The sequence below is a fragment of the Molothrus ater genome, chromosome 3 (genome assembly GCF_012460135.2).
Source record: "Molothrus ater isolate BHLD 08-10-18 breed brown headed cowbird chromosome 3, BPBGC_Mater_1.1, whole genome shotgun sequence".
Lineage (NCBI taxonomy): Eukaryota > Metazoa > Chordata > Aves > Passeriformes > Icteridae > Molothrus > Molothrus ater.
Window position 1 is genome coordinate 83,392,887 of NC_050480.2, and position 13,965 is coordinate 83,406,851.

At 39.8% G+C, this 13,965-nt stretch overlaps 1 protein-coding gene across 1 annotated transcript; it reads left to right on the forward strand.

The window, feature by feature from the left end:
* The first annotated feature begins 201 nt into the window (after window positions 1–201).
* Window positions 202–13,596, forward strand: ALKAL2 (ALK and LTK ligand 2). The gene is made up of 6 exons (XM_036381016.2): window positions 202–308; window positions 1,125–1,456; window positions 3,800–3,853; window positions 3,964–4,044; window positions 6,419–6,485; window positions 12,924–13,596. Exons 2-5 carry the CDS (start codon window positions 1,174–1,176, stop codon window positions 6,481–6,483), a joined length of 483 nt encoding a protein of 160 aa, XP_036236909.1. The 5' UTR covers window positions 202–308; window positions 1,125–1,173; the 3' UTR covers window positions 6,484–6,485; window positions 12,924–13,596.
* Window positions 13,597–13,965: the final 369 nt, after the last annotated feature.

Sequence of the window (13,965 nt, forward strand, 5' to 3'; positions counted from 1 at the left end):
GGGCGGGAAGGGGGGGCTTGTGCAAGCAGCGACGCTCCCGAGGTTGCCAAGTGGACTTTTATTGTTTTCCACCCACTTCTAGTCGATACTATCTGCCGTCTCATGTCATCCTATATAAGCCTATATAAGCGGCTGCGCTGGGGCTAGCGGCGATGGAATAGTTTGTGGATACGGCGGGAGCGCAGGGACGGGAGGGGGGCGGGCGGGCCAGCCGCGGAATACTCGGACTCCCTGCCGTTCACTGGCTGCTGCCGTCCGGGGAGCGGCTCCCGGGGGAAGACACCTCGGCGTCCGGGACAGAGACACAGGTAAAGCGGCCGGCGAGCGCCAGCAGCCTTCTTCCCCTCTTGTTTCCCTCCCCACGCCTCCATCCCTCCCGCCCCGCCGGGCCAAAGCGCTGTCCGGTGACCGCCGGACCCCGCCAGGCTGGCAGGGCAGAGCCGCCGCACGGACCGGCCGTGCGTGAGGGGCGGTCAGTCGTCCGAAGGCGAGCGGCTCTGGGCATGATGCTGGCCGCTACTCCTGCAGGGTAGGGGAGCGGGGAAAGGGACAGAAAATGGGGAGACTGGCGGTGCTGTCCCCTGCCCCGGCCGGCTGCCCCCCAGCCGCGCACCTCCCGTCCCGCCGCTCCTGCCCGCAGCCCGGCCGCGGAGGCCCGCAGCGAGAGTGGGGACAGCTGTCGCGGCTCTCCGGCGGAAACTTCGGGGAAAGTTGTCGCCCCTCGCCCGTGCTCCTCCGCTCCGCGGCGGGGCGGGGAGAGGCGGGGCGGAACGCCCGTCCCGCCGGGGATCTGCTCCGCCGGGGCACCCCCAGCCTGGCCCCGCTCGGGGCTGCGCCCCCGCCCTCCCGCGGGGCCCGGCGCCGGCTGCGGGCAGGCCGAGCCGCACTGCCCGCGGCGCTGGGGGCTCTGCCCGCGGGCCGGGCACTGAGGGACGCGGGGGCAGCGGCCGAGCCCCGCGGACCCCCCGCCCCGTCCCGCTCCGCCAGCCCCCGCAGCCCCGAGCGGTCTGTGCCCCGCCTTGTGTAACCTGCCAAGCGGCCGCCGCTCTTTCCTCCGCTAGTGTTTCCGATTTCACCCCCACGAGTCTCCCCAATTTCGACCCACCCCCAATTTTCTCTTCCAGTGAAACAGGAGACCTCACATAGCAGCGGATCCTTCCTCTTCATCCCCTCATGCACTCTTCAGGTCGGACTGCAATGAGTGGACTGAGGTCTTCTGGGCTGCTGGGGCTTGTACTCTTAATGCTCTCAGCAGGATACTGCAAAGAAAAAACAGACTCCACAGATTTGAAGGACAAGCAAAATCTCTTAAATCTCATCATGGAGATCATTCAGGAACTGAAAAGGTACCACCTGGAGAAGGACAGTGGGATGCAGTACTTCTCCAAGCATGACTATAACTTGGATCGAAGGGAAGTGGCTGACTATGGAGGGTACCAGGACGAGCAGAGAGTTGGTAAGTCACAATCCATTTTTTTTCCCTAGGGTGCCTCGGTGAATGAGATCGTGCATCAGGTTACTAATTTTGTATTAAGAATTCACCACTTGAAATACGTGCAGATTCCATTTGGTATCAGAAACAGACACAGATGGCAAATTTGGAATAGAAAACCTCCATTCACCTCTCAGAGCCTTTTACTCTCTGGATAATGAACTCAACTGAAAGTCCAACTTCCTGTGGCTTTGAACAAAACCTAATAATATGGGAAAAGACTTAAATGGGCTGAGATCAAAGAAACAAGGGATGAAAACGCTTTTTTCCTGGAAGATTACCACTTATTATCATGTGCTTGGTTTAAGTGTTTCTTGGAAATGACCCTGGCAAGAATTCTCCTGCAGGACTGTAGTATGTCCTTAAAGAGCTTACATATAGAAGTCTTCCCCACACCTCAGCTTCACTGAACTGAGTTGTTCACCCTGCTTGTTAGTTCCTTTTGTACTCCAGAGGTAGCACCTTTTGAAATTCTAGGGAACTGAGACAGTACTCCTCTGTCACTGTGCAGGCTGTGACCAGTTTGGGACACTCCTGCAGCCATCCCTCTGCTCGTTTGATTGGCTCCTCTCTAACCTGCTTAGTTTGGTGATGTACTTCTGTGCACTCAGTTGAAACTTGATTTAGTTCCTCCTGCTGCCATGTCTAATTTAGTGTTCCTTGTCACTCCCAAGCCTCTGCAGTGTTACTGCTGCTCATCTGACCCCTCCAACTGACAGTGACTTTCTGAATATTTTCCAGCAAATATCTACTCAAGTTTTCCCAAACTGGCTTTCATTTTGATAGTATGCTGTTTATTTTGTCTTTATTGATCTTTTAAAGCTTCATTGTACCTTTTTGCCATTCTCATTCTCATACTCAAATATCCTCATAATTTGCATTTATTGGTGGTTGTCATGAAGATGTTGCTTCTCTATTGGGATGAATAACGAATGCACAGAGGAAGAGAGTTCTGTTCTCCTTAAGGTCAACACAGGAGAGAACATTTTGTTTTACAAATGTTGAAGAGTCAAAGAGGCCAGATTAAGCAGGGAACTGTGATGCGCACAACTCTAAATCTCATCTTGGAAAATGGGCATAGTTTTGGTCACCCTGTTGGTGCAAAACATCTGGCTTGTGTAGAACAGTTATCTACAAAATTAATAATTCTGCTTCAGAGTGGATTAGTTGGTAGTGTTGTTACTGATTTCGAAGCAGGATTTTTCATTCTGTTACTATGACGGAGTTTTTCCCAGCAACTCTGAAAAGGAACTACTAGTTAGAGTCTTTCATTTCAGTTTTGGCATCACTTTCCTAGTGAGCTTGTCCCATGGGAAGTTTCTGAGTGAGGCATGTGTGTTTTTAATGCTCTTCATGACATAATTAGGTCAAATAGGATAAGGTCAATTTTACTTACACCGACTAAAGTTAGAAGTAAACGATGAATGACTTTCGAGAAGTGTCTAAATTCACAAGTGAATCAGATCTGGATGGAAATGCTCTCTGCTTTATATCTGATAAGAGGTGCCAGGGGAATGAAAAAGGCTGCTCAGGCATTCATGGTCAAGTAAATAAAGCACCATATAGTGTATCATACACGCTCAGCACTAAGCCATCAGCACAGAGTTTGTAACAGAAAGCAATCAAAGATAGCTGTAAATCAGGAAGTCACAAGCAGGGGTTAGGGCTAAAATGGATTTCAGTAAACTAGTTTCATTTTGCCATCTGCTGAACACAAAACACAAGGCGGTAAACCACAAACATAGGGAGCCAGAAGAGAGCAATTTGCTTGGAATAATTTCCTGTGAATTTTACTTACTGCTGGGGGAGGGAGGGAAGATTCCTGTAAGTAGATCAATCCAGTTTCATGATTACAGTAGAGCAGTGCTTCTACAGACATACCTGGGACAGAATAGTGGTTACATTTGTATAAGAGAATTAGAAGACACAACCCCAGACTGGAATATATCATTGAGTCTTTAACACTCATGTAATATGAAAGAATTTAGGTCTAGGTAAACTTCATAATGTAGTTCATAGAGAACTAAAATCTGACTCTTAGTTAATAGCCATCATCATTAATGATTTCTCACCTAGCAGACATTGTTTCATCAGTACTGTGTTTCACAGAGCATTTTACAAGGTCTCCCTATGTGAAGTGACTGCTTGCAGTTTGGCCTACTGTATGCAAAGGACTTCTGCCCTCCATGCACCTGTCAAGACATACTGGTGATGTTGCTGCACAGAGTGTTCCCTGTCTTCATACTATGCTTGGCAAGCATAGATCCAGTGCAGCAGGGTAACACTATTCCTTTTTCTGTCCCACAGAAATAGTTCCCAGAGATCTGAGAATGAAAGACAAGTTCTTGAAGCATTTAACAGGTATGTTTTAATTTTGCGTTGGTATCCGTATTTCACACATATACCATAAGCTACACTGCTCTACTTGTGAGCTGTGCTGATTCATAACTTATTTTTTCTTTATCTTTCAGGTCCACTCTACTTTAGTCCAAAATGTAGCAAACACTTTCATCGGCTTTATCACAATACGAGGGATTGTACCATCCCAGCATGTAAGTAACAAAAGCAGGCACTTCCCTAAAGTGAGAGAAAACTCTAAAATTTGTCAGTTCTATCAAGTATCAGTAGTGATACAATGTCAGAATGCATTCCCTGCAAAGAAAAATTTGGACTGCTTTAAAATGTACAAAGTATTCTCTACACCTTTGCTAGAACAGCATCAGCATTACAGAGAGGAAAACAGAAATAAAATTTTCTCATTGCAAATACACTGTGTAGAGTGGCTGTAAACACTGCATCCTTAGGTACTGATGTATTTGCCTCATGGGTTCCAAACCATGTGTTTGTTTTTCCTCTCACAAATATCTCATATTTAATTTTTAGTGCTGTATATTCAAAACAGGATCACAAATCCAGGTGGGGTTATTTTACTTTTCATTGATTATATATGTAGGACACATTTTATAGACATTTTCTATTTTGACTATTCAGCTACCAGTCTACCAGTGATGTTGACAATGAATCTTTGCAACACTTGTCTTCAGTGAATTATAAAAGTATAACTTGTTAGCTTAGGAAAAAAAAAATAGTGCTGATGGACACAACTAAGCAAAAGCCACTTATGATGCCTCATCACTGTTGGCAGCACAGAGAATTAAATAAAAATCAAACACTGACATTTATCAGTCAGTAGATGTGACTCCAGATTCATACTGAGGTGGGCCTGTTGAGTAAGCAGATGCTATTTTAGTACAGCCTTTTCAGAATGGAAGCACACTTTATTTTACTTGTCTGAGGTCAACCAGTTGGGTCAGTAGCAGAGCTGGGAATAGAAACAAGAGTTACAGATTCCAAGTTTCTAGTATTAATAAATATTTCAGCCCAGTGCATTTTAAAGGCATATTTGGTAAGAATTGTGCACATTTTCTCTATTTGTAAGGCTTCAGATCAGGAATTCCCTGGAAACACAAGGATTTCTAGATGACAGGTAACCAGATCACCCTCTGTTTACATGGGTGGAGATGTGAGTTGTTCATAACTTCTCTGTTCTGAACAAGCAATGGTCATTATCTTTTTCATAAGGATCGCAACACAAACATCATTTGGCTCAGCACTAATGAGTGCTCCAAGCTGTGAAGCTAAAAACTAGTTGGCCTTAACGGCTCTAAATTAGCCTTTTCCTCCTGACAGGTGACATATCCACCAACATAATGTCTGGATAATGGAGGATCATTTGTATGAGTGGAAATTATACCATAAGTATGCTGTGAGTTGGGATTGTTAACATTCCATCTCCAGATGAAACATTAGATGTAGTTACCCATTAATGAAATAAAGCCTAAAAGAAGTGAACGTCACCTACTGGGCTGGACTGACTAGCATATCTTTAAAGCAACTTTCTTCTAGGAAAATGAGACAAACAGCCTGCCTTAATTCTTAATGCACAGAATGTTACTTTTTGATAATATCCTGACTTCAAATTATACTGTTCCTTGTGTATAGAGATCTGAAGGCCAAACAGCAAAGAAACGAAAACTGTCTCTGATGCTGCAGTGTGGTGGTAGCTAGTACAAAAGCATTGTGTTGGCATACTTTCTAGTACTTTGTACAGTGTAGTAGCATTGGTATCTGAAAAATAATTTACTTTTCTGTCTGTCCGTAACCAACTTTCAAAATATTTTCTTTCAGTTTTTTATGGAAATGAAAAAAAAAAACCTTTTGAGTAATTTCTTTAGTTTTGCATTGGTTCTGTGTCTTACTATGAATGCATCAAAAAGTTGAAGATACCTAAAATATGAACGACTAACAATAGGACTTCAGTGGAAAAAACATTTTTACTAGTTTTAAGACGAAACTTCATGCTCCTATGAATGTCTATCATGTGGTCATCTACTTGGGCTGGACTTAAGATTTGTATGAATAGAAGATGTTATTTGTCTAATTTAATTGTTCCCAGGAAGAAAATCTGTTGGAGAGTGGCATTACTTAATATTAAGTTGACAGACTTGCTCATTGATGGCTGGATTTAAAGGTGGATGAGCACTATTTATTCTTTCTCTAATATGGAAATACTAGAGTCACATGTTTAGATCCTGCACAGAAGCAGAGGCACAGATGTATAAATTCTAATACATACATACATACACTTGGAGAGCCTCCAAGCACTTTCATGCTGTTTGTTTACAGATAGAACATGTGCAGAAGTCAGTTGCATAGTTAGACGTGCCATTAGACATGGCTTTTAGTTATTACCCAATTTTTATACATTCCTCTTTAAGTCAAAAGAGTTGATTTTTATTCTGTTGCAAACAGAAGGTATTCATTGAACTTTGCTATGACACTAATTTGCACACTGAAAGCGATTTTGATTTTTAAAGGCAAATTTGATTACTTTGGTAATCTAGTAATGCTTTTTTTTTCATGCAGACTATAAAAGATGTGCCAGGCTTCTTACTCGACTGGCAGTAAGCCCTATGTGCATGGAAGGATAAAGGTAAGCTTTTTCTTAGCAGAAATGACATTCCACTGCATAGCAAAGCAGCAGATGTTGTGTTTCATACATGAAAATTCATGGGAGTATAATAACAACTGTCCTTTAAATAAGGTATTCCCCTCCCAGAGGACTTGAAGTAACTGGCTTAATCTGGCAAATTTTGGCATTAAGGAAAGGGTACCCCCTACTGGAAGTCATTACATAAACGTCCATGTGCATCATCTGTGAATTATTTATAGCAGCATACAGTTAGCAGATAGTGAATTTGTTGTTACAGAACAAAACACAGCAGCTGTGGCTTATTTTTCAAGAGTTTACTCAGTACACAACTGCCTGTATCGGCAGCAGCAGTCGCCCTTTTGTGTGTGCAGCTGTAGATCTGTGCTGTACTCAGTAGTATGAGTTAATATATACATAGCTGTACACATCAAAGCTTCATAAATGCAGATAGGTCACAGGTGCTTTTACAGTAAATCAGTTAAAATGTACTGATAGTAGCTTTGATAAACTATCTTCAAGCTATTTGGATTTTTTGGGATTTCCTTGTGTACACCTCTCATGTCTAGAGGTTAATTCCCTCCTTCTTTGCCTAGATGGGCCTATATTTCCCAAAAATACTTGGGAAATTTAATCGTGCACCAAAATAAAAACAAAAGCCAATCAACCAAACCAAAAATTACTCCCAAACTATGTGTAGAGAACTGTAACATAAGAATACAGAAGGACTAATTTACATTCTGTTTTCAACCTTTACCTGAGACAAAATGTGATCTTGGACAAAGGGATAAATAATAACCATGTAGATTTGTCAATAACAAATGCTGTCAAACCAAGATGCTTTAACTCTGTGACAAAATACACATCTTGTGGAAGGAATCTGTGAGAAAAGTAATAAATATTAAGCATTTTATTTTCTTTTATTTTAAGCATTGACACTGTTGTGCACTTCACTCTCACAATCAAGCTGGGGAAGATAAATGTAAAAATGACTGGAAAAAATACTTAGGTTCTTAGTGCTTCACTGTCAAAACTGGAAAAATATACTGACCGATGTCACACAGCTTCATTATGGGTTTGATATTGTTCAGTATTTTCATTAATAACTTGGGTAGTAGAATACTGTATTAATGTATTTCAGTATTTTTGGACAAGCAACCATGATACAGTACAACCTTGAAATTAAAAATAATCTTGGAAAATAAGCCAAATAGTCTAAAACCAGGATGACAGCTAAAGAGCAGAATGATGAAGTCCTGTAGGATTATTCAACCGCAGAAATACATGGAATTTGGTGAATAGTTAGTGCTGTTGAAAACAGGGGTTGTTGTGGACTGCAAACTAAGTGAGACAGCAGTGTTACACTTGAAGTCAAACTATACTGGAATGTATAAGTAGAATCATAGTTTATGAAACTCCTGACACAATTACTGTTCTTCTTGCATGTGTCCAAAGAAGAGCAACATGGATGACCAAAGGCTTAGAAAACTCAGTATACAAGAACAGTAACAGGAATTAGGATTATTTAATCTAAAGAAAACATGACTGCAGGAAAACCTGATGGAGCTATTCAATCTCAAGAAAGGTTTCTACAAGTCATTCCCTCTATCCAGTCTGCATAAATGAGACTTAATTTGTTTAACTTTGCAAATAGGTGAATAATATTATTGCCAATACTAATAAGCAGATACATCACAGTGTGAAATTCTTTTCTCCCTTTCTTTAGAAAATTTTATCTTTATCTTAACAACCTGCTATGTAAACATGAAATTGTCATATGAAGGAATAGCAACTAAAGTAGTTCACATCTCAAGCTGGGAGTCTATTTAAAAATATCCTTTTCTCAAACAACCTTTGCACAACATATTTCAATGTCAGCAACTGTCCACTTCTTTTATTCACACAGACACAAATCAGTGGTAGACTCCTTAAGCAGCCTCACTTAGCAGAAAGGAAGACTATCCTCTACCACATACATCTGGAGATGCACAGGTGTCTGTAGGATTAAGCCTCTTTTCTCCTCAAGGCTTTTCCACTGCATCAGTTAAATTTGTGTAAAACAAATTATGTTTCCTGTTTTGTTCAGTATCTGATTTTGCTTTCATTGCAGGTTTATAAGTGTGCTGAGCTATAGTTGGATTATTACTTTGGCAAACCAGTAGTTTTGTTGGATTTTTCAGATCTGTGGACATCTATCCATGTTTAGAGTTCAATTTGAAGAGAAGAAAAAATACAAATTTATTTTTATTTGTAGTGCATTTTGAACTAGCACAGCTTTAAAGCACACAAGACATTGAAACTCAGAGCTCAGAATAAACAAGAAAATAATATGTGAAAACAGGAGTTAGACATGTTACTGTCACAACACATTCCTATGTGGCACATGTGTGTTTATGGTGTGACATGTCTTGTGGAGCCTTAACTTTTTCTCATGTGTCCTATACATATGTAACTGAGCTCCATCTTCTCTTTTTTTAGAGTATATGTTCCCTTTCTGCCTGTCCTACAGACATGAGCAATGCAGGGCCCCAGTAACAGCCCTTCAACTTGTTGAGATTGCACGAGTGAAGCCAGAGCAGCAGATTTGTATTATCACATCTCCCAGTTGTCCTTTTTTTTTTCCAGTCAGCCTCCCAGGCTGTATTCCCTGGCTGCCACCAGCACCATTACTAATTAATTTTATTCTGTAACCCCTTCTCATGGTCCACACAGCTATGCTAGAGTCCTGTCCTTGATGCTTCTTTTTTTGGTTCTGTTCTTCAGCCTCTTTCTTCTGCCAGCTTCCTAATAGTTCCCATGTTCCATGCTTGCTTTGTTCCACTCCATGCAGATACATCCCACAACTGTTAGGTTGTCCATATCGGCAGTAGGTTAGAGATGCCGGGAACACAATTCCCAAAATCTTCACCTAAATAAAGTTCACAGTTCAGATCATGAGCAGTTCTGGTGACAGACAGTGATGAATCTGAAAACTCCTTTGACAGCATTTGTCAAAGCCACTTGGCCACAGTCATACAGATTTTATTACTTCTGTTTGAAAACTTCAGGTGCTACTGTTGGTGCTCCATCCCTTTTCCATTACCTGTCCTATACATGTTTGCTAGAGACCAATACTGATCTCATAGCTTACTTTGAAAACTTCTTGCACTGTGAGGAGGAGTTCAGGGACTATGGACTGCATTATCACATCTTATTACATACTTCTGTTTTGAAGATTTCTTCTAATTTCTGTATTGAAAAATATTAATGTGGTTTTAAGAACTTTTAAAGCATCTACAGTTATTTCAAATTAACAAAGTAAAGCTAATGACACACTTTTACACTAATAAATACAAGACTGGTGCAAGTAGTTGGAGTCTCAGGCTATGCAGAGAAAATGAGGTTTATACATTATAAAAAGTGCGTTAAAGAAATCTACCAGTTGCTTGTTCCTTTAAGATGAAGATGCAAATAATTAATATTTGTACATACAGTTCAAATACCTGTTGCAAAATTTGTAATAAGCTTAAAACTGAAATTTCCTTTGGAACTCCAAAAAATCTCTGTAAACTCAAGATGTATTGACCATACTAGTAATGTATGAGACAAATGCTGAAAATACAATATAAAGTTGGAAACTTAAAATACTCCACTCAATATCCCATTCCTATACACCATATTATATATCCATTTTTTCAAATTATTCTTAAACCAAGATATTTGGGCACTTGAATTTTGCTTCAAATGTGTTGTAACAATGGAAACAACAGCCCTTAATTGCATTCTCCTTTAGACTGCTGCTTTCTCAGAGTAACATCAAGTGCATTGAAATGTCAGACACTTGAATTCCATAAAAGTGAAGGTGAAATTAAGATGAGAGGATTGTGTATTATTCAGTGAAAGCCTGTTTTTTTCTAGAAAGTATAGCTTGGTCTGTTTTATACAGCTGCTCAGGGCATGTTCAATCACCTCTTCATGATGCCAGGATTTGGTTCCCAAGTTAGGTAATTTATGACTTTTTTCAGAACTACTGCTTTGAGTTAAAAAGGCAGCCAGCGTGCATGGTTACTAGTGTGGCATCATCCAGGTTTATTAAAGGGCAGCTCACAGTTTTCCTAGCTGTGAGATGTCTCTGGCTAGCACCAGATGGAACATTCAGAGCTTCATAATCTTCAGTGCATGGATCTCTGTGATCACATTACAGCAGAATTCCACCTGGGTGTGCACACTTTGGAAAAGAATTTTTTTTATATATAAGTATAAGGAGGTTCTGCTACAAAATCACACTGGCACAGTATTTTAAAATTTATATTGATATTTAAACCACTAAATTCTTGTCATATAGATTAGCTTTTTCTTACAGAGTTTATCATCACACACAGGTAATAACCAGAATCAAATCTGGAAAGCTGCAATGTGCCTTTATAATAGCTTTCATATGTGCTTTTAAAAATTAGCAGAATTGGCTGGGGAGTTGTATAGTTACCTATGTTCTCAACAGAGGCAGTAGTCAGATTGCATTCAGGATCTCCACCAAGACTATCCATCATCCTTCAGCTAAGTTCCAGCCTAATATCCCTAGACTGATGCATATAACAGACTATATGAAATTAAAAAAAAAAAAAAGAAGTAGAACAGATTTATCAATGCTAAAAACCTGGGGTTTCTGAAAACACCAGGGGTTTAGAAAACTGTGATTAGCTGATACAAAACTGTCAAGTTCCCCTACAAAAGCAAGTGGAGATGAGATGACAAATGAGCATCCTAACCACTGTTTTTCACCTCCAGTGAGCTGCACGTTCCCATTAGTAATGAAAAAAGTTTTTATTACATTTTCAGTGTTTAACTTGTAGATTGTATCACACACTGATCAAACCAAAAGCATGTTAATTTCTTCTAAACATCACTTTTTAACATCATAGCTTAAATAGGGTACAGTAGGAGCATACATACAGAAAATAAGCTAGATTAAAATGAAAGACAAGGAAAATTTACATCAGTTTCCCCCTCTAAGGAAGGATATTAAAAAAAAATAGAAGTAATTGTCCTATCTGCAAAGCCAGAAAAAAAACCCTAGATTACATTATAATTTTCTGTAACATTATTACATTTCCTAAATAGCTTTCAAAAATTGCAAAACTAAATGTTTAAATACTACTAACAAGTATTTCTGTATGCACCAATAGCTTGATTTTCAATGGATTATGTCAAGTCCAACTGACTTTGCATACAAATGATTCCATTACAAATTATACTTAAGCAGTAGAAAATGTAGAGAAGCTCAGAGTATCAGAGAATTCACACTGATCATGGGGAGGTTACCTATGTTCAGACAGACAATATGAAAGTTTTAACTGTGAAAAATATCATCAGCAGAATTCTAGTATCAGATTATCACCTGTTTTTATCTCCGCCACGGATTTTTGATGGCTGTAAAACACCAAAGCTTCATCTGGGTCTGCTTGCATGTAAGAGTCTTTCAGCTGTGTAGTTCCTGCTGACTGAAAAAACACGGTACATTTTTTATTTCTAAATAAGAACAACAACAGGCATGGAAACATTTGAAACTGGGTGGACAGACTTGCAACATTCAGTGCTCACCTGTCTAGAAGAGGACAGACTTCTAGATATGTGTATGTGCAGTTACACTACATTTTCTTACAAGCTTTCAGGGTGTGGGGGAGTAAGGTTGTGAAAATCTTCACTGCTCAACTTCTGAATCAACATTTCTAGAATACAGACAAAATACATACATAAGCAGTGTGGGAACCTGTAATTTTGTATTGGTGATTGTGATATCAGTGTCATAGGCATGACAGTGATCTCATTCCAAGACACTCTTCTGGAAGACTTCAGGCAGCAAATCGAACCACTGCAGCTCCTGCTTAGTTTGTGGTGGCTTAGTGTTGGCATGTTCCAGGGGCTGTAGTTATACAAGCAACTCTTTAAAAAGTTACTTCTGTTTGTTTCTTGTTTGTATAAGTCCAAGTTTCTTCACAAAAGGGCCCAATGAAATATCAAACCCTTTAGATCCTTCAAACTGGGCATGTCATGAACAGCTCCTGACACCAAGGTATTTAGAAAGCATTTTGCAATCTGTTAATGCTATTCCTGAAGTTTATTCACTTCTTGACTTCACAGATGCAGTCATTGGAACAGATTAACTATGAATACATTTTTAGTAGGTAGAACTGAATTTCCCCAGTGTCTATCAAAAATGAACCATCAGAGAAAATGACGCTTTCCAGAATTTTAGCCTTGATTAACAAAGCATTAATGTTACAGTTCAGTCAGGCTGATATGAACTTAGGTAAATTTAAAATTCACTACTGATCTTTCCAAAGTTATTTCTGAATTCTCCAGTTTTATTTGCTATTTTCACGATGATAAACACATTTCAAGCGCATGTAAGTGAGTATGAAAATGATGAAAGTCAATTTCTTCTTTCTTTTAATCCACCAGATCTTACTACCACGACAAGGAACACCAAGAACCAAGAGAAGTGCCTTGGAAACCAACAGGGAAACAGAACTTACTACCTTTTAGCGAATTCCATTGTGAACAAGAGATTTATTTTTGCAGATTGACAGACTACTTCCCATAATTCTTTTAACATGCATTTTGTATGTCATCGACAGTTTGCAGATTGACATTCTTTACAGTAGCGTAACTGCCAGTAGTACTTAATGCTCCATACTTAAAAACACACTACAATTGATGTGTAATGCTGCCAAAAATTATGTAAACACAAATATTTCACCAAGAAAATTCATGTTCTGTTGCTTGATTCTACAGTTTTAAGGAATGTTTGTTTGTATATCTAGAACTACTAAAGATCTGCTCCACAGTAGTTGTGGTCACTCGATATCCTTCATGCTTATGCAATTTTTAAAAAGTTTGGTTAAAACAGACTTGCATTGGGGTCACATTGTACCCTGGAGTACAAACTGCATGACAAACAGGAATGTTATTCCAAGTAGACATACTTTTTGGGACAGTGGAGCATGGATTTTGTACACAAACACAAGCTGCCATTAATTTACTTTATATAATAAATGTATAAAACATTCCAGCGAACGTGCAATATGTAAATACTGTAAATAACAAGCATAAGTAATAAAGTGTTTGGTATTAAGTTGTTCTCAGTTTGCTCTCTGGTCACTGAATCCAGGTAAACAAACTACATTCTGGCAGCTACTATCATTTATCCACACTTCCATCTCTTTCCACAGAGTTCCACTTGTGTAAGAAGGAAAGGTATACTCGCTTCAGAGTTCAGTAACCTGGACACCCTGGATTTATGAGGATGGATAGATCTGTGTGTTTCAAACCCACAGAATGCCCAGACTACCAAGGCTGCTACAATTCTCTACAGCATTATAAAATGGAATATTTTTTAAGACTAACAGATGTTCTGAAGTTTTGTTTGGGTTTTGGCTTTGGTTTGGGGAGGGGCTTTCTGTTTGTTTTTTAATAATGTGCAGTCTGTTCATGATACTGCAAG